The sequence below is a fragment of the Ornithorhynchus anatinus genome, chromosome 2 (genome assembly GCF_004115215.2).
Source record: "Ornithorhynchus anatinus isolate Pmale09 chromosome 2, mOrnAna1.pri.v4, whole genome shotgun sequence".
NCBI lineage: Eukaryota > Metazoa > Chordata > Mammalia > Monotremata > Ornithorhynchidae > Ornithorhynchus > Ornithorhynchus anatinus.
In genome coordinates, this window is record NC_041729.1 from 22,305,360 (window position 1) to 22,333,178 (window position 27,819).

At 44.9% G+C, this 27,819-nt stretch overlaps 1 protein-coding gene across 3 annotated transcripts in view; it reads right to left on the reverse strand.

The window, feature by feature from the left end:
* UPB1 (beta-ureidopropionase 1) overlaps positions 1-27,557 on the reverse strand; it is a 45,656-nt gene extending 18,099 nt beyond the window's left edge. For all 3 annotated transcript variants that reach the window (XM_029057872.2, XM_029057873.2, XM_029057871.2), the window contains exons 1-6: positions 27,410-27,557; positions 15,288-15,459; positions 14,256-14,343; positions 12,648-12,742; positions 11,027-11,188; positions 3,277-3,446 (exon numbers count right to left, since the gene is read on the reverse strand). In XM_029057872.2, the coding sequence (XP_028913705.1) occupies positions 3,277-3,446; positions 11,027-11,188; positions 12,648-12,742; positions 14,256-14,343; positions 15,288-15,459; positions 27,410-27,513 (791 nt within the window). In that variant the 5' untranslated portion in view covers positions 27,514-27,557. The remainder of the gene's footprint in view (positions 1-3,276; positions 3,447-11,026; positions 11,189-12,647; positions 12,743-14,255; positions 14,344-15,287; positions 15,460-27,409) is intronic.
* Positions 27,558-27,819: the final 262 nt, after the last annotated feature.

Genomic DNA, 27,819 nt, shown 5'->3' on the forward strand with positions numbered 1-27,819 from the left:
TGCAGCCTTTTTTCCCCCATTTACAAAATGAGCAGGGTCTCTTTCTTCATTTGGGCAATTTCCAGAGACTCTGCCTGTCTCTCCAGAGGCCTCTGTTTGCCCCGGGGACTAGCAAACAGTGTCATGAGGGGGGGATCAGGATCTCTGGGTTGGTGAAAACATCAGGAACCAAGCTACCATACGCCCAGTATGAAGACAGCAACCCAGGTGGTGATTCCTAGCCAATTTACCAATCTTTACGCACTGACAATGTGTGTTTAACTAGGATTAGCCATTTAAAGATGATTGGTGGAGAGGGAGTCATCTACAAGAACCTGAATGCTCCTCTAATTATCTAACACTTTGGATGCCTTAGTTTTAAATATCTAAGTCCTGCTAGATGGGGAAATATGACGACCTGAGACATGGAAATACGAGTTACCGTACATCTTGTGATACTCAACAGATGACAAGAAGGTATGGGGCTGGCCACAGTAGCCTGTGGAGATCCAGGGCAGGAGAGAATAATAACAACAACAACAACAATGATAATAATAATGGCATTTGTTAAATGCTTACTATGTGACAAGCACTGTTCTAAGAACTGGGGTAAATACGAGTTTACCAGTGTGGACACAATCCCTGGTCCCACATGGGGCTCAGAGTCCAAGTAGGAGGAACTAGGATTTAATTCCCATTTTACCACTGAGGTAACAGAGACACAGAGAATTGAAGTGACTTGCCCAAGGTCGCACAGCAGACGTGTGGCAGAGGCGGGATTAGAACCCAGATCCACTGACTTCCAGGCCTCTTTCCAATGAACTATGCTGCTTCAGCACTTTAGGCCAAAATTGTGGGGGTCAAGGATAGGCAGAAATGCAGAAACATTATTAAGGATAAAGGAAAATGGTCAAATGAAGCAGCATAGGGCTTTCAGGGGGCTATAGCAGATAATGGCAAAATTTCCAAACTAACAGAATACTGGGGAGGCTGAGCCATTAGTCATTAAGGACTGTAGACCGGAGGATTTTTTGTTGATGTTTTTACGGTATTTGTTCAGCACTTACTATTGCGTCCAACACTGCTTGTTCTAAGTGCTGGAGAAGGTACAAGTTAATTAGGTTGGACACAGTCCCTGTCCCGCAGGGGCCTCACAGTCTAAGTAGAAAGGAGAACAGGTACCCCCATTTTACAGTTGAGAAAACTGAGGCACAGAGCAGCTGACTTGCCCAAGGTAACCCAGCAAGCAACCGGCAGAGCTGGGATTAGAACCCAGGTCCTTCCGACTCCCAGGCCCGTGACCATGCTGCTTCTCCATGTCTAGGGAAGGTGTGAATATGGGAGATCCATTTTGCCTCATGCATTTCTTTGCTGCCCATTCAATTTTTTTCACCTGTTCTTAGGGGTGGGGGGAGGGAACATCATTGCTTCTGGATTTATTTTTTCAGTAGCTTTGCAAATGCTTGCATTAGCATTTTGCTTCACAGTAATCACAGCTGCCAGCAACTAATACCCTTAAAATGTCAACTACAATACCCCTTCTTTGAAGACATGCATCTACGTTTTGATCATCAAAAACTGTTTCTGCCAGTAACAAGCTAATATTAGTTTCCTGGAAAAAGAAAGAGATAAAATAGATTTCTGAAAGAGGGAGATGTTTTCCAGAAATTCCAAGAGGAAAGAAGGCTCCAGGGAAATATCCTTTGGCGAAAGTGACTATTCAAGGAGGAAGGGGAGGGAGAAGAATGGGCTCTTTAAATGCATTTGAGCTTCTTGGTGGGAGGAATATTCCACAAAAAGGAGAGTATTTTAGATTGCCTTCTCTAACATCTTTCCACCCTGCTTTTCCTACCTTCTTGGTTTAGCTGCCCTCCAACTATTAAGAATTGTGTAGCTTTCTCTGCAGCAAAAATTATATTTGTACCCTCAGTTCTCCTACAACACAGGGGTTACAATATTACAGTCCAGTGTGGGTTACAGTGTGTGCGCTTTGACCGACATCGCCGATACCACATGCACGCACACGACAGTATTTGCTCCAGACAGATGTCAGCTGTTGGAAGAAGATTCCTCAACAGTGTTCTAATCAAACTGTGACATGGAAAAATATGTTATGGGAGAACTAAGTGTACTCACTTCCTAGGAATGTCAATAACCATGAATCATGACACTTGCTTTTTGTGTACAGCAAGTTTTAGAAAAATCACATTTAAATTTATTCCACCCAGAGCAGAATACAACATTACTACGCCTGCAGCTGCGCACTATTGAAACAAGATTAGATTTCATAGTTCATTTTACTTGAATAAAGCAACTGTGATTGTTACAACAGTAAATATTCTAATGAATAAGAAATGACTAACTACTTTCCAAGAAGAAATACAATTAACATCACTGATAATGACTAACGACAGATGATGGTGTTAAGAGCGTGACTCGCTAGTGACTACGTAGCCTTTCAAACTTCGGGTGAACACGCCAACAAATGAAAGTCACATATGTATACGAACGAAATAATGCTACTCAGTGGATTTGCAAATATATTCTGAATACAGGAGAACCGTTGCCATCTCCAAGGAGTTGTGTCTTTTTTATTAATCCTTCCATATAGCCTAAGATTGCTTCTACGACTCATTTCTAGGATTATAGAATAACCAGGTGGTGAGTGAACGTATTAGAGAAGCAGCATGGCTCAGTGGAAAGAGCCCGGGCTTGGGAGTCAGGGGTCATAGGTTCGAATTCCGGCTCTGCCACTTCAATAGTATTTATTGAGCACTTACTGTGTGCACAGCACTGTACTAAGTGCTTGGAATGTACAATTCGGCAACAGATAAGAGACAATCCCTGCCCATCGATGGGCTCACAGTCTAATCGGGGGAGACAGATGGACAAAAATAAGATAACTTAACCGCAATAAACAGAATTAAGGAGATGTACACCTCATTAACAAAATAAATAGGGTAATAAAAATATATACAAATGAGCACAGTGCTGAGGGGAGGGGAAGGGAGAGGGGGAGGAGCAGAGGGAAAGAGGGGAAAGGGGACTTAGCTGAGGGGAGGTAAAGGGGGTAAAGAGAGGCAGTGGAGGGAAAAGGGGAAGCTCTTGTCAGCCGTGTGACTGGGGGCAAGTCACTTCACTTCCCTGTGCCTCAGTTACCTCATCTGTAAAATGGGGATTAACAGTGAGCCTCACGTGGGAAAACCTGATTACCCTGTATCTACCCCAGCGCTTAGAACAGTGCTCTGCACATAGTAAGCACTTAACAGACACCACCATTATTATTATTATTATTACCTGAGCTCTCCAATCGTGGCAGAGGGGTTGAAGATGATCTCTGCTCCATTTATACTATACATGAACCAGTTGAGGGGGTGATGGCGTCCATAGCAAATGTTCACAGCGATTTTTCCAAACTGGGTCTGGAACACTGGGTGCCCCAGGTTTCCCTCCATGTAATACGATGACTAGAAAACAGATGAAGAGAAATAAGCCAATGATAGTTCTTCAGGCTTATAATGCTCAAGCTTTCTATGGGCACAGCTTTGAAATACAGCAATGTCACAAGACCAAATCAAAAGAATTCACGGTATCCGCGCAAGAGTAAATCCCACTGGACTCAATGGATTCTGTTGGGTGTTCCTACCACAATACAAGAAAAGGAAATGATGAGGGTTATGGTGTTTTTTGAGCACTTAATAAAAGCTGGGTGAGATCCAGTTTAGACACAATCACTCCCCTCTAAGGAGTCTACAATCTCCCCATTTGGGGGAGGATGGATATTGATTCACATTCCAAGCGCTTAGTACAGTGCTCTGCACACAGCACTCAATAAATACGATTGAATGAATGAATTCAATCACATTTACTAAGTGCTTACTGCATGCAAGACACAGTACTAAGTGCTGGGAGAGTACAAAAGAATAATAAGACACATTCCCTGCCCACAACGAGCCTACTCTTTAGAGACGAGTTTAAACAACAGGAATAAATGGTGAATGACCACAAGTATTCTAAAAGAAAATAATTCAGAAATTAAGAACATTTTACAATAGGGGGAAAAAAGTCCTTGGAGGGGGGAATCCTCAGAAGGCTAACAAGTGGGAGAAGCAGCGTGACCCTGCAGGGACAGCACAGGCCTGGAATCAGAGGGACCTGGGTTCTAATCCTGGTTCTGCCATATGCTTGCTGGATGACCTTGGGCAAGACACTTCGCTTCTCGGTGCCTCAGTGCTCTCAGCTGTAAAATGGGGATACTTGTTCTATCAATAAATCGTAATTACTGAGTGCTTACTGTGTGCAGAGGACTATACTAAGCGCTTGGGAGAGTACAATATAACAGTATAACAGACATTTCCCTGCCCACAATGAGTTTACAGACTAGAGAGGAATCTTACTACTTGGACTGTGAGTCCCATGCAGGACAGGGACTGTATCTGGCCTAATTTACCTGGACCTACTCCAGTGCTTAGAATACTGTTTGATACAAAGTAAGTGCTTAACGAATTCCATAAAATACCATTAAGAAGCAGCGTGGCTTAGTGGAAAGAGCCCACGCTTGGGAGTCGGAGTTCGTGGGTTCTAATCCCGGCTCTGCCACTTATCAGCCGTGTGACTTGGGGCAAGTCACTTCACTTCTCTGTGCCTCAGTTACCTCATCTGTAAAATGGGGATGAAGACCGTTAGCCCCACGTGGGACAACCTGATTACCCTGTATCTACCCCAGTGCTTAAGAACAGTGCTTGGCACATAGTAAGCACTTAAATATCATCATCATTCAAAAAACAACATCAGCAAAAACCTCCTGTCTACAGTCTTTAATGACGAATGGCTCAGCCTCTCCACTGTTCTATCAGATTGAAAGTCGGGCGGCTGGTAGCTTCATGCTTCCTACTGGGGATGGTGACTGGGAGGGAGGGTGGAGGAGTATTTGCAGACATACAGTTGTGGATTCCTGTTGACTCTTCTCTCAGGTCAAAAAAAAAAAATCCCTGTAGCAAGTCCCTGTGCTCTTTCAAAAAAGGATCATCACTAACTGTTCTTCATGGTTGAAGCTGACACTACTCACGTTTAGATCCTCTCCATGCTTCTGGATGCCATAAGCCAGGCTAGTATGTCTGCTGCACTTGTCTCCCAACAGTTCCTATACCACACTGTTACACACTCTTATTTCACCACATCTTTATAAATTTTGATTCTGTCCTTCTTCTATATGCCCAATGCTAGCTCCCCAGGTTCAGCTACTATATCCACTGCCCTCACGAGAGAGTGAAAATGTACTGTAATAATAATGATAACAGTAATAATGATGGTATTTGGGAAGTGCTGTTCGCCCTTTCCTCTCCACCCAACGGCTATCTTACTGGTACAGGCTCTCATACCATCCCGGCTGGATTATTGTGTCAGCCTTCTCTCTGATGTCCCTTCCTCCTGTCTCTCTCTGCTCCAGTCTATTCTTCATTCCGCTGCCCGGCTCATCTTCCTGCAGAAACGCTCTGGGCATGTCACTCTCCTTCTTAAAAACCTCCAGTGGTTGTCTATCAACCTTCGCACAAAGACTTCTCACTCTAGGCTACAAGACTCCATCACCTTGCCCCCTCCTACCTCTCCTCCCTTCTCTCCTTCTCCTGCCCACCCGGCATGCTCCGCTCCTCTGCCGCCCACCTCCTCGCCATCCCCCGTTCTCGCCTATCCTGCCGTCGACCCCCGGGCCACGTCCTCCCGCTGTCCTGGAATGCCCTCCCCCCTCACCTCCGCCAAACTAATTCTCTTCCCCTCTTCAAAGCCCTACTTAGAGCTCACCTCCTCCAAGAGGCCTTCCCAGACTGAGCTTCCCCTTTTCCCTCTGCTACCTCTCTGCACCCCCTTCACCCCCCCTGAGTTAAGCCCCCCCTCTCCCCCTTTCCCTCTGCTCCTCCCCCTCTCCCTTCCCCTCCCCTCAGCACTGTGCTCTTCCGCTCAATTGTATATATTTTCATTACCCTATTTATTTTGTTAATGAGATGGACATCCCCTTGATTCTATTTATTGCTATTGTTTTTGTCTGTCTCCCCCGATAGGACTGTAAGCCCGTCAATGGGCAGGGACTGTCTCTGTTGCCGATTTGTACATTCCAAGCGCTTAGTACAGTGCTCTGCACATAGTAAGCGCTCAATAAATACTATTGAATGAATGAATGGATGAATATGTAAACCACTGTGCTAAGCATTGGGGCAGATACTGGATGATTAGATTGGACACAGTCCCTGTCCCATAAAAGGGTTCACAGTCTCAGAGAGGGAGAATGACATTTTATCCCCATTTTATAGTCGAGGAAACTGACGCCCAGAAAACTCTAGTGACTTGGGCAAGTCACCCACCCGATAAATGGTGGAACCAGGATTAGAACCCAAGTCTTCTGTCTCCCCAGTGCTGTGCTCTGCCTCTTGACTATGCTGCTTCTCTCCTGCTTCTCTATGCTTAATCGCAGTGAACACTGATCGTCTCAATACTGATCTGTACTCCGGATCATTTTTCTAAAATATTGTTCTGCACGTGCTTCCTCCTTCCTCAATAACCTTGGATAACTACTCATTCCATGCCACATTAAGCGGAGACTCCTGACGACTAGCTTTAAAGTAGTCAATTAGCTCTCCCCTCACTACTTACCTTTTCTCTCTTTCACCCTAGCTAACACCCTACTCCACTCAAGCTACTCTCTACTCACTGGGCCGGGGAGTCAAGACCTGGTTCTAATCCTGGCTCCACCAACTGGCTGCTGCGTGACCTTGGACACATCACTTCACTTCTCTGTGCCTCAGTTACCTCCTCTACAAAAATGGGGAGTAAGATTGTGAGCACTCAGTACAGTGCCTGGCATATAGTAAGTGCTTAATAAATACCATTAAAATAATAAAATAAATCAGCTAAGCGTTTGGGAGAGTACAATAGTATACCCGATTTACAACCTCCCATGACACTTATGTACATATCTTATGAATCTTCTTACCTAAGTTCTAACTCACGTACATATCCATTTTTCCCCCTCCCATTATCTGTATATTATTTTAGTGTCTGTCTTCTCCTGACTAGACCTGTAAAGTCCTTGAGAGCAGGGATCATGTCTAGTAATGCTACTGAACTCTAAGTGCTTTGCACACAGTGAGCACTCAATAAGTACCACTGATCGCTTTGCATAAAGTAGGCTCTCAAATACCATTTATTGATTGATTGATAGAAAAAATGAGCTGATATTTACTACAGGTTTGCAACGAGGCAACTTTTCTGTCCATCTTGCTGGGGCCTTTTTTCCCTTTGGAAACAATTTATCCGCCTTGAGTTGTTTCACACTTCCTTCAGCTGTCACTTCCTCTCTCTGTGGTAGAAGGAACTTTTCACACTTTCCTGCTTTCCAGTTTCATCCTTCTTCTCCCCTTCCCTCCTCCAACTCGATCCCAAAGCTGCTGTGCCATCATGACACTGATCAGTCAATGTGGTATTCATTGAGCACTTACTGGGTGCAGAGCACTATACTAAGCACTTGGGAGTATACAATATAGCAGAGTTGGTAGACATATTCCCTGCCCACAAGGAAGTTAATCTAGAGAATCTAAATAAATTATTTATTTTGGCACCAGCGACAAAGGATAGAGACAAAATAAAAGATTCCAAGAAAAAATCATCCCACCACTCAAGGCAGCAAGATCTGAGTACTGAAATGGGCTAAGAATACGCGTCGTCTTTCAATCAGGTGAGCATCGGAGCATGAGGCTTCCGGGGTCAAGCTCTGATGGTGGTGATTTCAAACTCATTAACTTTGTCTGCCTAGATCCGTCTCTGCTAATATTAGCTTGGGGCCTAATGTTCAGCTTGCCCCTTGAAAGTTCAGGTCAAAAAAAAAAGAAATCAGATCTTTTTTCCTCTGAAAAGTTATTTTCAAAAATTATGCTTGCCTTGGGCTGACTCAGCCTACAGTCTTTTTGCCACTCCATCCAGTTCCAATTGACAGAATAATTAGTAGCATCGCATGCAATCAAAGTATGAAGTATGAACAAAGGAATCTGGTCTATAATAGTATCACCCTGATTTTATATAGTGCTTTTATTCCCAAAGTGCATTCACATTACTTGGCTCGTTTTAATCCTAACAACAACCCAGCGAGGGAGGGAAAGGCAGGCATTATGATGTTCACTTTAAAGGTAAAAAAACTGAGGCCTGGAGAGGTTCGGGGCCTGCCCAAAGTCGCATGTCAAGCAAGTGTCAAATTTGAGATTACAATCTGGGACCTCCAAATCCTAGATTTGGGCTCTTTTCACAAGAGAAGCAGCGTGGCTTAGTAGAAAGAGCCCGAGCTTGGGAGTTAGAGGACGTGGGTTCTAATCCTGGCTCTGCCACTTGTCTGCTGTGTGACCTTGGGCAAGTCACTTAACTCCTCTGTGCCTCAGTTACCTCAACTGTAAAATGGGGATTAAAAGTGTGAGCCCCAAGTGGGACAACCTGATTATCCTGTATCTACCCCAGTGTTTAGAACAGTGCTTGGCATATAGTAAGCACTTAACAAATACCATAATTATTATTATTCACCACACCATTTATATGGAGTTTCTACTTCATTCATTCATCAATCATACTTAATGAGCACTTACTGTGTGCAGACCACTGTACTAAGCACTTGGGAAAGTACGATATAACAAACAGTGGCGTTGCCTGCCCACAAGCTCACAGTCTAGAGTGGGGGAGACAGGTATCGATACAAATAAATAAAATTATAGATACGTACATAAGTGCTCTGGGGCTGGGAGAGGGGAAGAGTAAAGTGAGTAAGTCAGAGAGAAAGAAGAAGGAGTGCGAGAAGGGGAGAGGACGGCTTAGTCAGGGAAGGCCTCTTGGAGGAGATGTGCCTTCAATAAGGCTTTGAAATGGGGGAGGGTGGTTGCCTGTCAGATTAGAGGAGGGAAGATGTTCCAGGCCAGAGGCAGGACATGGGCTAGGGGTTGGCGGCGAGACAAGCGAGATGGAGGCATAGTGAGAAGATTAGCACTAGAGGAGTGAAGGGTGTGGGCTGGGTTGTAGAAGAAGAGAAGTCAGGTGAGGTAGAGGGAGGCAGGTGATGGAGTGTTTTAAAGACAATGGAGAGGAGTTTTTTTTTGATACAGAGGTGGATGGGTAACCACAGGAGTTTTGTGATGAATGGGTGAGGTGCCCAGAATGTTTCTGTAGAAAAATGATCCAGGCAACAGAGTGAAGTATGGACAGGAGTGGGGAAAGATAGGAGGGTGGGAGGAGGCTGATGCAGTAGTCCAGGAAGGATACGAAGAGTGACCGTATTAATGAGTTAGCAGTATGGATGGAGAGGAAATGGGGAAAGGGTGGATTTTAGTGATGTTGTGAAGGTGGGACCGACAGGATTTGGTGACAGATTGAATATGTGAATTGAATGAGAGGATTCAAGGATAACACCAAGGTTACAGGCTTGTGAGACAGGAAGGATGGTGGGGCCATCTACAGTGATGGGAAAATCAGGGGGAGGACAGGGTTTGGGTGGGAAGATAAGGAGCTCTGTTTTGGATATGTTAAGTTTGAAGTGACGGGAGGACATCCAAGTAGAGATGTCACATCCAAGTAGAGATGTCTTGAAGGCAGGAGATGTGAGACCGGAGAGAGGGAGAGAGATCAGGGCTGCAAATGTAGATTTGGGTGTCATCTGCATAAAAATGGTAGTTGAAGTCTTTGGAGTGAATGAGCTCTCCATGGGAGTGGGTGTAGATGGAGAATAAAAGGGGACCCAGAACTGAACCTTGAGGGACCCCCACAGTTAGAGGTTGGGAGGCAGAGGAGGAGCCCGAGAAAGAGACTGAATGAATGGCCAGAGAAATAAGAGGAGAACCAAGAAGAGAGTCAGTGAAGCCACGGCTGGATACCGTTTCAGGGACAAAGGGGTGTTCCACAGGGTGGGAGATGTTTATATGATAAAGATGTCTTTATCGGTCCTAAGTAACCAGTACAAAAAGCAATTTCTGAAGAAAATACTGGAAAATGAATCACAAAGAGAAACTAGCTCTTAATAAAATAGAAAACCAAATATTAACAGATTAAAAAGAGAAGCAATGTGACCTAGTAGACAGAGCTTGGGCCTGGGTTTTAATCCTGGCTCCGCCACCTGTCTGCTGTGGGATCTTGGGCAAATCACTTAACTTCTCTGTGCCTCAGTTACCTCATCTGTAAAATGGGGATTAAGACGGTGAACCCCACATGGGACAACCCGATCACCTTGTATCTACCCCAACGCTTAGAACAGTGCTTGGCACACAGTAAACGCTTAACAAATACCAACATTATCATCTATAAAATGGAAATTAAGACTGTGAGTCCCATGTGGGACATGGACTGTGTCCAACCTGATTAGCTTGTATCTACCCCACACTTAGGACAGTGCCAGGCACATAGTAAGTGCTTAACAAATACCATAAAACAAACCAAAACAACTTCGGCTTTCTCTTCAAAGTTATATTTTAATCTAGTCTTACTCTAATTGTTTAGGATGCCCAGGGATCCCTCACAACACTCCAGATCCTCAGAGTTCTTTCGTTATTTTGAACTGGTGATAGCTAGTGAAGAGGTGAAAGGAATAAGGAATTGTGTTCTTCCCAAATTCTAACAAACCTTGTTTCGTAGCGGTCATAGCGTTCATTTTTTCAGACACAGCTTCGGGCTGAATCTGGACAGATGTGTTGTCGGCAGAACGTTCCTTAATTTTCCCTTCAGTCTTGAGCAAAAATGCAAGGTAAAACATACATTCTCTAGACTGTAAACTCATTATGGGCAGGGAGCGTTTCCCCTAATTCTGTTATATTTTACTCTCCCAAGTGCTTAATACAGGGCTCTGCACATAACATGGACTCAATAAATACCATTGATTGATTCTGGAAGAACTGATTATTATTCATTATTATAACTATTATTATTATTATCTGAATGTACTTCCCACAACGACCTCAGGGAAAGAAGATGGAGGCAAGCAATGCCATGAGAAAATACATGAATGAGGTTGATTTTGACAGAATCTCACCTCATTGAAATCTCCAACTCTGGGAATATGATTTTTCCTCGTTTTTCCCAGAACCACTCCTGAATTTGAAATCACCACAGCAGTATTCCATAGAATCCCTCCTTGTACGTCATCTCGTTCCAGGATTGGCGATACCACCACCATGTTGTGTTTCTTTGCCAGCTTTAAAAAATGATCAAAACATCTGTCACAACAAAGGAGTGTCATGTTCATTTCTTCCAAGTGGAGACTAATGTAAGAACCTGCTACCGGTCTGTTTGGCTTCCTGAGCTGGCTCTGAATTTTCCAAGGCTGGCAGAGGGGTGAAGGGACAGGATGGAGGGAGGATGAGTGTTAAAAAGACTGAAATTCTAACCGCCAGTTAGAATATGATGTCAGGAGTCCCTAACAGACTTGGAAATGGAACTAATGGAATGTGGCTGTGACAGTCCAGCCAACTTCTGGATTAAAATGGTTTTATCTCTTGTGCTTTCTAGAATGTAATGGAACTGTAAAATCTACGTTCTATTGCTAAATAACCCTCGGTTTTCTCTAGACTGGTCAATTAAAGTGCTACGTAGGAGAGGGCCTGAAGGCCATTTGCAAATTTATAAGATCCAAACTGCTGCCTGACTTTACTGAACATCAGGCAGGAAAAGGCACATCTAAAGGAATCAAGCTACGGGTGCTTGCAGCTGCTGACCTTGCCGTAGGCTGAGCCAACAGAATCAAGTCTGGGGACTGGACCAAGGAATGGGATTAAATTCATGGGGGACCAAAAGTTCAAGGCTTTCGGGACCAAGGAGATAGCCAAGGCAAACAGGAGGAGCTGGGGAGAGAAGCCACATTGCTGAAAGAGAACATAGCTGAGGGGAGAGAGAGAGAGAGAGAGAGAGAGAGAGAGAGAGAAAGAGAGAAAGAAATGGAAAGAGAGAAGGAAATAAAGACAGAGATCCAGCAATAAATCCATGGAAAACCTATCTGTAAAAACCTTTAACAATATAGGCTCCAAAATAGGAGTAGATTAGGGCAAGGAGAGAATCTATTTGTGACTGGATTTTGTTTTATGCTCTACTGATGCAGTCCTGTTGCTATCTTAATATCTGATGTACACTTGGATCACTGGAAATGATTCTGCCTAATGATTGAACCCATCTACGGATTCAGTAGATTGAGTACAAGCATTTTATATCTTTTCTTACATAACGTGAAATGCATATGTACCTTGTGGGACTCACCCCCATATTTGGCCCATGCTACTAAGGGAAGACTCAGAAAATCCCTAAAGGTAGCTATCTTCTAAGCAACTATTACATTTTCCCAGGCAAATCCAGGTAACCCCGAAAATGTGGAATTTGAAAAGCACCCCTAAAAGGGCTGTGGAAACTTGAGGTGTATGTGTCAGCAGGGAGGAGGGTGTAGCTTTGGAATTACAAAAATATAGATGATTTGGGACTGGAAAAAGATCCAGGTTGATGCAGACTGCAATCAGACTTAGCACAGGCCTAAGTGGGGTTCTAAACTCAAAGATCCTAGGGAAACAGTCTGGACCATTTCAGGCTCCCAAACAGTTAGTCCTTTCTGCATGTTTCAATCCAGTTTGGCTAAATCAGTGCTTAAAGTGATAAATTTAACTTGCTACCTTCTGGCAGAACCTGGTGGTCGGGCCATCTTCTGCCGACTCTGCAAATTCAGTCCAAGGAAGCTTCTCTCTTGTGCAGAAAGCAAAGGGCATAGCTGGAAAAACAGAAAATTACGACATGCATCCCCAAGGTAAATAATTAGCTCTGGGTTTGGTGGGGACATCTAGCTCACATACTCTTTAGCTGGACTCCGTTCAGTAGTTGGTAGAAGAAGATACGTTAATTCTTCTTAGTTTGACCACCACTTCCTCGGATTGTTACCGTTCTTTCATTTCATTCAGTTGTTTGGGCCTTCCGTTTTCTAGATTATATCATCAAATCTTTTTGGGCTTAGCTTTGCCAACGCAAACCTGGCAAATATTGACTATAAAACAGCTACAAAGACTCTGTTAAGGGGAACGGGGAATAGAAGGGAGTGCTTTGGAGAAGTGCGTCCCTTCACTTTCACTGATCTGCTGTTCAACTAAGAAACTCATTGACAGTGGGAAAAAAGGTGGTTTAAATAAAAGGGAAATGAAATGAGGACATCATATTTTTAAAAAGCCATTAAGAAGGATACTTTCCCACCAAAGATTTTCCAAATCACCATTTTACTCATTCGTCCAAAGAGAAAACGAGACCCAGGGCAAATCTGTCTTCATACATAATCCTCCATTCTCCCTTAATATTTTCAAGCTTTATCTGTTCAGAAACTGCCAGTTGTGAATATCTTCTCAAGAAGGTGGATGAGGCAAAGTAGGGAAAAGGTAGGTGTAGTTCACTGTTATGTGATCAAATGCAAAGTCAGACCTGCCTCAGGAAAAAAAGCACTTGCTTTCTCTAGAGGCTTGCGGAAATATCTGGGATGTCTCCACATTGGATCATGGGGTCTTGTAACTGAGATACCAAGGCTGTACCCATGGGCAAAACTTCATGGTCATCAGATGCAAAAAACATTTCCAGACTGACTGGGAAGTCTGCTAACGATAATAACTGTGGTATTTTTTTAAGTGCTTACTATGTTTCAGGCACTGTACTAAGCGCTGGGGAGGATACAAGCAAAGCGGCTGACAATGTCCCTGTCCCAGACGTGGCTCACAGTCTCAATCCCGATTTTAGAGACGAGGTAACTGTGGCCCAGAGCAGCGAAGTGACTTGCCCAATATCACACAGCAGACAAGTGGTGGAGCCAGAATTAGAACACATGACCTTCTGACTCCCAGGCCCGTGTTTCACCAACTATGCCACGCTGCTTCTCATCCTGCTTATCTGGGTACTCTCCTCCAGGACCATTATTCCTACTTAGTCTGCTCCTGATCAACACTGCTTTCCTTGACTAAGGCAATGGTGCACTTTTGAAATTTAGCAAAGGTTTTCTGCCAATATCCGCTCAGAATTTAGCTGATTTTTCCTTTGAATCCGAAATGGGATGAAAAGCAATTAACATTGGATTGCAAGTGTCTTTCCTGTGTTCACTACTTATTGCTTGGCGCATAAGAATTTTTCTATCACCAAAAGAGGAGAGAGAGGATTAGGAATTAGCTGCCATGGGAACTGTCATGGTGACAAGAATGGAGATCCCAATTAGGGACTGGCGAAGGAAGGATACAAGTCCACAATATACTCACTCCAAGCTTCCTGAAAGCAAACCACATTAACTCCACACTTCGCAGCTACTTCCACAATCTCCTCAATGCGTCTGTGCAGGGCAGCCACCTAATTTTATAAAAGGTAACTTTTTGTTAAAGAGAGCTTTCAATCCCTATTACGAATAACATTCATGCTCAGATTTGAAATGTGCAGCTTCTACACACCTGCACCAGGTTGTCTTTGTCTGTGGACTGTGGCCATGTGACTTCAAATTTGACCATTAGTTCTAACTAATACAGGATTATTTGTTTGCAATGCTATTTACCCAAGGACTTCTCTAGGCTGGACCAAAGTAAGGGATGATCAAGGTGACCTCTCCTGTCCTTGGGAGACACAGAGTCCTAGATTACAAAACAGGTAAATTCCTGCATTCATATATTCATTTTCCCCCTCTCTTTTGATAGTTTCCAACAAGTCTTTTTTTCTGCTCCCTGTAGTATGATACCTTACTGTAAACAACCTGGAGATATCTTAGGCTGCAAATTTGAATTTGTGTTTGATACTTTTCCCCCCATTTTCCATCTTACAGTTCAAGGTAGGAATATTTCACAGATCCATTTACCTAAGTAGTTAGATATTGGGGAGGCAACATGCCCCAGGGGAGAGAGAATGGACCCTTGAATCAGGGAAGCTTGGTTCTAGTCCCAGGTCTGTCCAATGGGTGACCCTGGGCAAATCGCTTACCCTCTCTGTGTCTGTTCCCTCATCTCTTAACAGACAAGAGGTATCTGATCTCCTTACCTTTTAGGCTGGCAGCACTAGGTGAGACAAGAACTGTGTCCGATCAGATTATCTCATATCAATTCCACCACTTGTGACGTAGTAAGGCTTTAGTAAATATCATTATTAAATATAATATAAAAGGGTGACTAAAAAGTTAATACTTTATGATTGATGATTTATGTGAAAAATGTCTTTCCAACAAATAAACTGAGATGATATTTTAATGTTCAAAATAAATCTTCCTACAAAAGCTGTTAGCCCACAACCTCATCTTTAAGAAATCATACCTGCTCTGCCACTGGTGAATCGGTGGGAAGTGGAATTTTATTCTGAATCAGTCCCACTCGAACAATCCGTGGTTGCCTTAACTGTTCAGCAGCTGCTTGAAATGCATAGCCCTGCAGTTCAAAATCCAGTTCAGAGGCAGCTTCTAAAGCACCACTAGGCAGCTCAAGTTGTCTAAAATGAAAAAGGAGGTCATCTTTATTAAATGTTCAAGTATCTTCACCACCCCTCAAGCGCCTTGCAAAACTGAGAACCTCCACCCCACACTTCTGTGCCACTCTATTTTTAAAGAACATGATGAACAAAGAAAAGGATGAAGAAAGTAGTTTAACAGTATTTTTGAGTACCCTGAGAGCAAGGCAAGAGTCCCATTTCTTTATCCCTGTTTCTGCACTACCATTTCCAGAACCTTTAATGGGATAGCATACAGAATGCATTGGCTACCTCCCAGCTTTCAAATGCTCCAAAAACCAAAGGCAACCACCAAATCTGTTCTGAGAAAGAAAATCCCAAACCCATAAGCTTTCGGCCAGAATTGAGGCACTGGCTGAAAGTAATTTGGGGTATTTTTTTTTTTTTTGGATATATAATTTTGTCAGGTAAACTCCCAACCGGAGCATGAGTCTGTTCATTTGTTTACTGTCGCCACAACTGCTGGAAGCTCTGCATTCTACTCTCATACAGACTGGAGGGTCCCTAGGAATTGGGGCTGAAAAATCTTGAAGTGTGATGGGTTAATCGGGGGGGAAGTGCTGACAGTGTGGTAACTGGGGAAGGCTCTGTCATGAGACTAGTGGTATGAGTCTTCAGAAACAGTAGTCAGCAAGGAACAATCTTTGTTTCCATTAGCGTGATGCTTCGGGTTGCAGAGGCTTTTCTGAAAATGTTTGCCTTGTCCATGGAAATGTACCATTTGTTTATGAAAATCAGGAAGGGGATTATTCAATAGGGAGTGGGCATTATTTGGACCGGTGAACCAACAATTTGCAAAGTTTCAAAAACTGGGGCAAGTCTCTCTCTGTCTCTCCCCTCACCACCCTGGGCTGGCAGTGTGAAGAGTAGGGGGTTAGAAGGGGATTAAAATGGTGGAAGCAGCTGTATTTCCACCCACATATGGTTGTGTCTAACCAGCTACCAACTACTCTATCACACTATTGCCCCCACTCTAGCTCTGACTGCCCCAGGATGATGATGGTGATGTTATTTGTTAAGCGCTTACTATGTGCCAAGCACTGGGGTAGGTACAGGGTAAACAGGTTGTCCCGCGTGGGGCTCACAGTCTTCATCCCCATTTTACAGATAAGGGACCTGAAGCCCAGAGAAGTGAAGTGTCTTGCCCAGGGTCACACAGCAGATGAGTGGCGGAGCCAGGATTAGAACCCAGGTCCTCTGACTCCCGAGCCCGGGCTCTTGCCTCTAAGCCACACTGCTTCTCTTAAGGATGCAAGGATGGCTGACTGCATCCACAGTGGGCCATTGAGGGCAAAGCAATTACTAATTCCATGATCAATCAGCTGGTGAGCTAGATCCAGGTTAAGCTTGGCCATTCCTGCTGTAGCTCGATGTCTCAATCAATCAACTGTATTTATTGAGTGCTTACTATGTGAAGAGCACTATACTATGCACTTGAATCACATTTATAGAACACTTACTTTGTGCAGAGCACACTATAACAGAGTCAGTAGTCAAGTTCTCTGCCCACATGCAGCTTACAGTCTAGAGGGGTAGACAGACATTAAAATAAATTACGGTTAGGTATATAAGTGCTGTGGGGCTGAGGGTGGGTGAATAAAGAGGACAGATCCAAGTGCCAGCATGATGAAGGGTGAGGGAGTGGGGGGAGTCAAAGCTTCCAAAACCAGATTACTTGGCTATGTCATTGTTACCAGATTTTCCCCCCCACCACCACAAGATCACATTTTTAACATTCTCATGGGTAATAGTTATAACTGAGACATTAAGCACTTACTAGATGTCAAGCACGGACATAATCATGTCAGACACAATCCTTGTCTCACATGGGGCTCCCAGTCTAAGTAGCAGCAAGAACAGGCATTGAATCCCCACTTTACAAATGAGGAAACTGAGGCACAGAGAGGCTGAGTGGATTGCCCAACAAGGTCACACTGCAGAAATAGAACCCGGGTCCTTACTCTTTCCATTAGGCCACGCTGTTTCTCCAGTCGCTTGTTATTTCCAATTGATCATGTAGGCTAAACTTTAATTTACCTCAGGTTCAGGGTCATGCTGGGCAGGAATATATGGCCAGAAAAAGCTTCTCAGGATGAAGCCTCACACTTGGGTGGTATCACACACTTCAGGTTCAATGGCTATTCATATTCCTATTTTAGTGCATTGAGTATTGTTTTGCTAATGTGAAAAAACACACTTTTTAAAAACTCAGGGCAAGTTCAATTTGCAGCACCTTAAGAAAACTTCTATTCTTTACACATGAAAATCACACAAATATTGAATTCAAATAAAGATTCTGTGATGGGGCAAGCTTCCTTTTAATGGAGAAAAATGTGCTAACCATAAGCTGAGACTAGCTTTGGTTACAGGGATAAGAAGTGGTGAAACTCAAATGAACAAGGAAGGGCTCTGGACATTTCATTACCCTTTCTCCTCCAACTTTCTACTGAAAAAACAAACGAACACCAAAAACCATGTAGGAACAAGAGCAGAAAGGTGAATGACGGGCTACTTGTTGGCTTAGAAAATAAGATTCCATCCCCATGGCTGGGGTAAGTGGATTCTGGCTTCCTCTGTATGATCTCACCCCAGCTCAGCTCTCCCTAACCGGAGAGGGAAGTAAAGAGGTATCAGAGATACTTTACATATCGTTCCTGTCCAAACAGTTCACTAATACTGTGGGGGCAGGTAAGTGGAAGAGCCGATAGAGGGATTTTTCCTTCAGTTCTTGGCACCACGAAAAGCAGCATGGCCAAGTGGAGGGGGCACAGGACTGGGAGTCGGGAGACACGGATTCTGTCTGTGGTGTGACCTTGGGCAAATCACTTAAATGTCTCTGTGCTTCAGTTTCCCCATCTGTAAAAGATGGAGTAAATACTTATTCTCCCTTCTCCACAGGCTACGAGCTAAATAAGGGGCAGGGACTGGGGTAGATACTCCAGAACTTAGTACAGTTAATAGTAAACACCTAATATCACAATTAGTGTTATTCGCTAAACTGAATAATAATGATAATAATAATGGTATGTGTTAAGTACTTACTATACTCAACATTCCCTACTTACCCTCCTCTCTTGATAATTATAATATTGCTATTATTTTTATGGTATTTGTTAAGCACTTACTTTGTGCCAGGCACTGTACTAAATTCTGGGTGGATACAAGCACATCAGATTGGACACAGTCCCTGTCCTAAGCGAGGCTCCCAGTCTCAGTACAGATGAGGGAACTAAGGCACAGAGAGGTAGAGTGACTTGCCCAAGGTCACACAGAAGGCAAGTGCTGGAGTCAGGATTAGAACCCATGACCTTCTGACTCCCAGGCCTGTGCTCTATCCACTCTGCCAAGTTGCATTTATTCTTGATGAATAAATTCTCACTCTGCACATCACCCTCACTACCAAACTCAACTCCCTGGCCTCCTGGCCCTCTCTCGGCCTCACCACCCTGGACCCTCCTCCACAGAATACTTCCTCCGCTACTGCACTCGTGCCACGGAGCACTGTCAGTGGAAAGTCAGAAGCCGGGCTGACTTCAGCCACTCCTAATTCATCCTTGCTATGATTCTGCCCTCCTTCCCACTCAGCAATACCACCCTTCTTCCCTCATCGACTCCCCCGCCACCTCCCTCCTGACACTCCCGGCGCCCACCTCCTCCCTCTTGCACTTGATGACGTTGCCAATTGCCCTGTTGACCAAATTGAAACCATCGGACGTGAACTCCCCCCAATTTTCCCTTCCACCTCCAATGTTTTAAAGAGCAAAACCGGCAGTTTGATTGGTTCAATTTCTAAACTGTGGGGAGATTTTAGCAATTTCCTCTTTTCTAATCTCCTGTTGGCTAAATATCAAGGACTAAACTAGGACTCGTAGGGACTCATAACCTTCACCACCATTAGTATTTATTGAGTACCCTCCCATCCCATAATCTACTATCATTCTTCTCAGCTGTCTTCAACAGGCAATCTCCTACCTCTTTTCAAAATAATAATAATGTTGGTATTTGTTAAGCGCTTACTATGTGCACAGCACTGTTCTAGGCGTTGGGGTAAACACAGGGTAATCAGGTTGTCCCCCATGAGGTTTACAGTCTTAATCCCCATTTTCCAGATGAGGTAACTGAGACACAGAGAAGTGAAGTGACTTGCCCACAGTCACACAGCTGACAGGTGGCAGAGCAGGGATTTGAACCCATGACCTCTGACTCCCAAGCCCGTGCTCTTTCCACTGAGCCACGCTGCTTCTCTACCTGTACCTCTGTCCTCCATCCCTTCTCATCTTTACAGAGACTTGAGCCTGGTCTCCTTTTCTCTACAAATGACACCTTCAACCACACACCCTCTCTGATGGCTCATTTCCTTCTGCTTTCAAGCACACCCACATCTCCCCTATCTTAAAAAGCCTTCTCTGGATTCCTGGGCACCGTCCAGTTAATGCACCCATCGCTCTCCTCCCAGTCCTGTCCAAAGTCCCCGAGTCAGTTGTATAAACCTGCTGCCTCAATTTCCTGCCTTCCAACTCCATGCTCGACTTTCTACGATCTGTTTTCAGGCCTTCACTCCACCGAAACTGCTCTCTCCAAGGTCACCACTCACCTCCTTCTTGTCAAATCAAAAGGCATCTCTCCTGATCTTCCATTAGATCTTGGCTGCCTTCAGAGCTTCTTCGAGAAACACTATCTGACTGGTTTTCCTGACACTGTTCTCTTCTCATTCTCCCTTGACTGATTCTTCTCGGCCTATTTCGCCTGCTCTTTAACTGTGGATAAACCTCAAAGCTCTGTTCTGGATCCCTGTCTCTTCTCAGTTTACAATCAAACACTTGGGAGTGCTCTTCCACCCCTTCCCTCTGATCCAGCTTCAACTACCACCTCACTGCAGAGGTCTCCCAAAGCACCTTACTAATAATAATAATAATGATGATATATTGTTCTTGTCTGTCCGTCTCCCCCAATTAGACTGTAAGCCCGTCAAAGGGCAGGGACTGTCTCTATCTGTTACCGATTTGTACGTTCCAAGCGCTTAGTACAAGCGCTTAAGCGTTCAATAAATACTATTGAATGAATGGTTTATTAATAATAATAATGGTATTTATTATTATGGTATTTAAGTGCTTACTTTGATCCAGGCATTGTACTAAGCGCTGGGGTGGCTACAAGAAAATCGAGTTGGACACAGTCCCTGTCCCATTTGGGGCTCACAGTCTCAATCCCCATTTTACAGATGAAAGAACTAAGGCCCAGAGAGGTGAAGTGCCTTCCCCAAGGTCACACAGCAGACAAGTGGCAGAGCCGGGATTAGAACCCATGACCTGCTGACTCCCAGGCCTGTGCTCTATCCACTAAGCCACGCTGCTTCGTGTTCGGCTCTGTATGAACTGCAGGAGAAGATACAGTATAGGCAGATTGGACATAGTCCCCTGCCCTACATGAGCTCAGAGTTTAAAGAGATGGGAGACCAGGTTTTTAATCCCCATTTACAGATGAGAAAACAGACATAAGGTGAAGCTAAGTGACCTGACCAAAGTCATACAGCAGGCAAATGGCAGAACCAAGACTAAAGCCCAGGACACTCTAGCCTTTACCTGTCTCAGAAATCTTGCATTTCCTCCTGCATCCGGGACACCTCTATGTGGAAATCAATCCTTCAGGTTGGAAGTCCTGCTGGCCCTCAATGTCGGAAACTGAACTCATCATCTTCCCTTCACCTAATTTCCCATCTCGGTTCACAACATCACCATTCTCCCCATCTCTCAAGTCTACAATCTCGATATTATCCTTGACCCCAGGACTGGATCTTCTTACTCTTTTTGTACTTTGCACATGGTACGTATTTAATACAAATGATTGATTGAATCCATCCTCTTTCAACCACCTATTACCAAATTCTGAAAATCCTCCTTCCACAACATTTCCGGCCTCTGTCCCCCAGCTTCTCCACCCAAGAGCTCACAGATGCTTGTCTGGACACTTGTCATAGCCTGGCTTGACCCCTGTATTAGTCTTCTCATTGATCTCCCCAACTCCAGCCTTCCTCCTTTAAGCGTTCACACTTCACTCTATTAAATTTAGATGATTTTACAAAATATCTTTCTGCACAAGTCTTCCCCATGCCTCAAAATCCTCAAATGGTTGCCAATTCCTTTCACATCAAGCAGAGACAACTAACCACTGGCTTAAAGCTTCAATCAACTCCCTCCCTTCTACTTATTTGCTTTTTTTCCCAACTTATTTCAGCTCACCTTTTTTGTTCCTTGAAAGACAACATACCCACTGTGCTTCCAACTACCAAGCTCTTGCTCATACCCTCCTTCCTGCCTGGAACTCTCTCCCCCTCAATATCTGACAGACCAGATTTTCTAAGACCTTCTGAAATTACATTTCCTTCAGGATGCTTTACTAGATTAATTTCTGTTTTCCTCATTTTATAGTCTTACAATTGCCACTTGAGCACTTCCATGCCAAAACATTTATGTGCATATCTTCCATACTCTATTACTCACTCCCCAACCCATCTCCAACTTATTTTAGTGTCTGTCTCCCTTGGTAGACAGTAAGCTCCTTGAGGACAAGAATCAATTATATAATTCAACTGAACTCTCCCAAGTGCTTGATTCAGTATTCTGCACACACTAAGCACTCAATGAAAGCATTATTTTGAAATTAGAACTCAAGGCAAAGATGGTGTCTATGGGTGTTTAGAACATGCCTAGGCTCTACTTTAATGCACCTTTGACTGATCCAGATAATTGAATCAATCAGCCTTCAAAATATAGGAGCGGGTAACGTGGTAACAATCAATCTATGGTATTTATTGAGCACTTACTATGTGCAGTACTAGTATACTACTGTGTGTCTACACACTAAGTCAAACCTGGAATGAAAACTCCTTAAAATATGATGGAGTCGCATGGAAAAATTATTTTCTTCACTCCCACCTTTCCCATTCTTCTCTTGGCCACTCTTATTGGTCAGCCCTCTTTTTAATCTTTCCCCTTTAATTTTTTTTTTTTTAACTGACATCCTTCATTGGTTGGGGAACTCAAAATTGTTTAGTCGGAGTAGGAAGTATGTGGAGGCTTAACTTGGAAATACGAAGATGAAAGATACTTAGAGACACACACAAATGGTGACCAGGAGACAGAAATAGACATGTAGGTGATAGAGGCAAATACAGAAATAAACAAGAGAAAGGCAGAAAGAAACCAGACCATGTCTTTGATATCTTCAGCATGATCCTTTCCCTCTTCCAGCTCTCGTTTTTGAGAAGAAAGGAAAGAGAATGGAGATGCGAGAAATAGAAGTGGTCTCAGCTTTGCTTTGAATGCAACTGCAGCCTTTGTTTTCAGTGCTGAAGAAAACTACTTTGATTTCAGAGCAATAGTCATAAACACTTAAAAAAAATAAGTTTCTGGGCACGTTCCAGAAAAAAATTTCAATGATCACGACGACTAGTACTCAACCTTTTGTGTTTTCTCAAAGATGGATTCACAGAGGGTAGGAGGAGAGGAAGAGGGAGAAAAGAAAGGAGGTAACCAACAGAAAGGGACCTTATAGAGACAACCCCTTTATCATTATTGTGATGCGTTAATGAAATGTTCCAGAGATCATCTGCAACTCTTGGGACCTGCCTGTATTTTCCAAGACTCTCATGCTAATTAAAGCCCGGCCCTGGAACATGCCCCTGACCTACACAAACTCTTTAAGAACATCTCTATCCCCTCATCAGGAAATACTCCCATATCAGGGAAACTCCCCCTTTTACCCTAACAGGGACAATCCTGTCTCCACGAAGAAATGCCCACCTTCGGGACCTGGATATATTTTCTCAGACGTAACCTGTTCCCACTTATATACAATCTTCTGCCTTTAGAACCTGACCAGTTTTACCCTTCTCTGGAACCACCACCCTGAGGCACCTGAAGGAAATACCTCCTCCAGAACTCTATTTCTCCCCATCTCCTAAAGAAACCTAATGGCTGCTGACAATGACCCAAGAGTATATTAGGAAAAAAAAAGTCCAGGTTGGCAATTGATACCTAGAACCATCAGTTCAGGAACCCAATTCTGTCTTCAGTTGAACTGTCCCTTTCACCGTTTGTTTTCCTCCTTAACATGAAGTCATTAATGAGTTTTCTAAAATTAGAAACTAAGTCAGTGAATCTTAATTATGTCAATAACCTAATTATGCCAAGAGATTGTTTTCAGAACCCCCGAACGGTATTTTGGGAATTAATATGCAATTGTTTTTCAATTGCACTGTAATGAAATAAAGACTAATCAGAGCTATTTAAAATTTCATATTTAAGAAGAGCATAAACTACAGTTTGGAATCAATTGAGTTTAATGAAGGATTTTGGGTTATAAGGAATCTCAATTTTCCATAAGTTTTGTCCTTTAGGGGGCAAAATAAAACTACACAATTTCCCTAAGTTCTGTTTCCTTTATGTTTTGGCCACCAGACCCAGTTGATCCCCAGAAAGCACACGATTCAGATCAATAGGAAGAGAAGAAGGAGAAGGGACTTTAGTTCGTCCAAGCAGTTGTCAGATTAGTTTACTCAATTTCGAATGAAAAATGTGAGGTAACAAGGCCAAAGTACTGATTTGCTTTCAGACTTTGGTCACAGGAGTTGATAATCACCTCAAACTTGGCATGATCGCCCACAATTTGACCTAAAACTCCCACGAAAAGCCAAGTTTATTTAAGCTCTCCCGTCCTGCCAGAGGTTGAAGGGGGAGGAGGAGGTAAAGGAGAAAAGAAAGTGAGCTCCCCCAGCCTCTCCTCCCATTCATTCAATAGTAATAATAATAATAATAATGTTGGTATTTGTTAAGCGCTTACTATGTGCCGAGCACTGTTCTAAGCCCTGGGGTAGACACAGGGGAATCAGGTTGTCCCACGTGGGGCTCACAGTCTTAATCCCCATTTTACAGATGAGGTAACTGAGGCACAGAGAAGTTAAGTGACTTGCCCAAAGTCACACAGCTGACAAGTGGCCGAGCTGGGATTCAAACCCATGTCCTGACTCCAAAGCCCAGACTCCACTGAGCCAGGCTGCTTCTCTTAGTATTTATTTTTAGTATTTATTAGTATTTATTTCTCTCAATAGTATTTATTGAGCGCTTACTATGTGCAGAGCACTGTACTAAGCGCTTGGAATGTACAAATCGGCAACAGAGACGGTCCCTGCCCTTTGACGGGCTTACAGTCTAATCGGGGGAGACAGGCAGACAAGAACAATGGCAATAAATAGAGTCAACACCGTCCTTGGGGTAATGATCCGCACCCAGCGACCTGGCTCTTTCACTGGTGGTCAGGGAGGGGGCCCAGGAGTTGGCTAGCTGGCTGGCTGAATGACTACCTGCGGGATGTCGGTTCTTTTGGGGGAAAGTTAGTCAACTTTAAGGGATCTTTGTTTCCCATTTTGCATTATTAGTTTAATTGCTCTTTACACCACACTAAGCTTCCTTGATTTACCAGCTGTTTAACCGGTGCTCAGCAAACTCATCTGCCCCTGGTGACCCAACCATCTAGTTCCTGCCCCGGGGGAGGGAGGGAAGGAAGGAGGAAGCTTCTGGCCTGGGCGCTGGATAACGGAAGAGACCATCGTCATCATCAATGGTATTTGAGTGCTTACTACAAGAAGAGACCTGCACTAAGCGCTTGGGAGAGTACAATAAAACAGAGTTGGGAGACACGTTCCCTGCCCACAACGAACGTACAGTCTAGAGACTGTACGCTCGTATTGGGCAGGGAATAGGTCTGCTGCACTGTTATACTGTGCTCTCCCAAGCGTTCAGTACACTACTCTCCACGTAGTACGCGCTCAATAAATTTGGTTGACCGACTCGAAACCAATCAATCGTATTTATTAAGCTACTGTGTGCAGAGCTCTGTACTAAGCGCTTGGGGCATAGACTATAAGAGAATAGGTAGACATGTTCTCTGCTCACAGTGAGGTGAATGGGTTTACCTTGCCATTTCGCGAGTCCGCAAGCTGCCTCTAATCCCGGCTCCTGCTGTGTGACCTTGGGCAAGTCATTCATTCCTTCATTCGATAGTACTTATTGAGCGCTTACTAGGTGCAGAGCACTGTACTGAGCGCTTGGAATGTACAATCCACTTCGCACAAGTCACTTCACCTTGCATCGCCCCCAGCGCTTAGAACAGTGCTCGGCATATAGGAAGCGCTTAAATAATAATAATGATGTCGGTATTTGTTAAGCGCTTACTGTGTGCAGAGCACTGTTCTAAGCGCTGGGGTAAAAACAGGGTAATCAGGTTGTCCCACGTGATGCTCACAGTTAATCCCCATTTTACAGATGAGGTAACTGAGGCAACAGAGAAGTTAAATGACTTGCCCACAGTCCCAACTTCTCTGGGCCTCATCTGTACAATGGGGATGGAGACTTTGAGCCCACAGGGGACGGGGCCTGTGGGTCCAACCCGATCTTCTTGTCCACCCCAGTGCTTAGGGCCGTGTCTGGAACGTAGTTTGGCACTTAAATACCGTAATTATGCAGCATGGCTCAATGGAAAGAGCCCGGGTGTGGGAGTCAGAGGTCACGTGTTCGAATCCCCGCTCTGTCACTTGGCAGCTGTGTGACTGCGGTCAAGTCACCTCACTGGGCCTCAGTTCCCTCATGTGTCAAATGGGGATGAAGACTGGGAGCCTCACGTGGGACAACCTGATTATGCTGTATCTAATCTGGCGCTTAGAACAGTGCTCTGCACATAGTAAGTGCTTGGGGAAGCAGCGTGGCTCAGTGGAAAAGAGCCTGGGCTTCGGAGTCAGAGGTCATGAGTTCGACTCCCGGCTCTGCCACTTGTCAGCTGTGTGACTGTGGGCGAGTCACTTCACTTCTCTATGCCGCAGTTCCCTCATCTGTAAAATGGGGATTAACTGTGAGCCTCACGTGGGACAACCTGATGACCCTGTATCTCCCCCAGCGCTTAGAACAGTGCTCAGCAGATAGTAAGCGCTTAACAAATACCAACATTATTAACAAATACCAACATTATTATTATTTGCACAAGTCGCTTCACCTTGCATCACCTCCAGCACTTAGAACAGTGCTTGGTATATAAGTAAGGTATAAATCCCAATTTCTCTGGGCCTCATCTGTACAATGGGAATGGAGACTTTGAGCCCCAAAGAGGACGGAGCCTGTGGGTCCAACCCGATCTGCTTGTCCTCCCCAGCACTTAGGGCCGTGTCCGGCACGTAGTTTAGCATTTAAATACCATAATTATGATAGTTATCCTGGGGCAAGTGCGGGTCGGTGGAAAGAGCCCAGCCTTGGGAGTCGGAGGTCACGAGTTCGAATCCCGGCTTGCCACCTGGCAGCTGTGTGACTGTGGGCAAGTCACTTCTCCGGGCCTCGGTTCCCTCATGTGTCAAATGGGGACGAAGACTGGGAGCCTCACGTGGGACAACCTGATTACGCCGTATCAAATCCGGCGCTTAGAACAGTGCTCTGCATATAGTAAGCGCTTAACAAATACCAACATTCAAGCGCGTGGCTCAGTGGAAAGAGTCCGGGCTTGGGAGTCAGAGTCCATGGGTTCGAATCCCGGCTCTGCCACTTGTCAGCTGGGTGACTGTGGGCAAGTCACTTCACTTCTCTGGGCCTCGGTTCCCTCATGTGTCAAATGGGGATGAAGACTGGGAGCCTCACGTGGGACAACCTGATTACGCCGTATCAAATCCGGCGCTTAGAACAGTGCTCCGCACATAGTAAGCGCTTAACAAATACCAACATTATTATTATTAGTGGGCGCTTGGCTTGAATGTGGGGACCTCGAGGGCCTCAAGGCAGGTCGGCCCTGACAGGCCCGCAATGGCGCCATGAGGCAACTCTCGCCTTTCCCGGCAGCCCCCGGGGCGCTCGGCGCAGCCCATTCCCCCTCTCCCCTCCCCCCACCCCATCACCTCGTTTCCTTCCCGAACAGGATCCTCTTCGCCTCCCGCAGCTCCCCGGGGGGCAGGTGCCGCTCCAAGCACTGCTCCAGCGACGCGAACTCCCGCTCCGCCATGGCCGGTCGACGTCCGACGGCCCTCCCGCCCTCCCGCCCGGCCGGGGATCAGCCTCGGCGGGCCCGCGGCCAGAGGGGGCCGCCCCCACTGCGCTTGCGCCGAGGCGGCACGCGGTCCGGCCTGTCCCAGCAGCCCCCGCGGCCGCGCTAAGATGCCTCACCTGAACCCCGCCCTCCTCCCCCCGCCCCCCGGCCCTGGCCTCGCGCCCCTCCAACGGGCCTGCCCCGCTCTCCACCCCTCTCCTCCTCCTCCTCCTTCTCCATTTCCTCTCACCTGACAGTGCCCCCTCCCCCTAACTGGTCTGC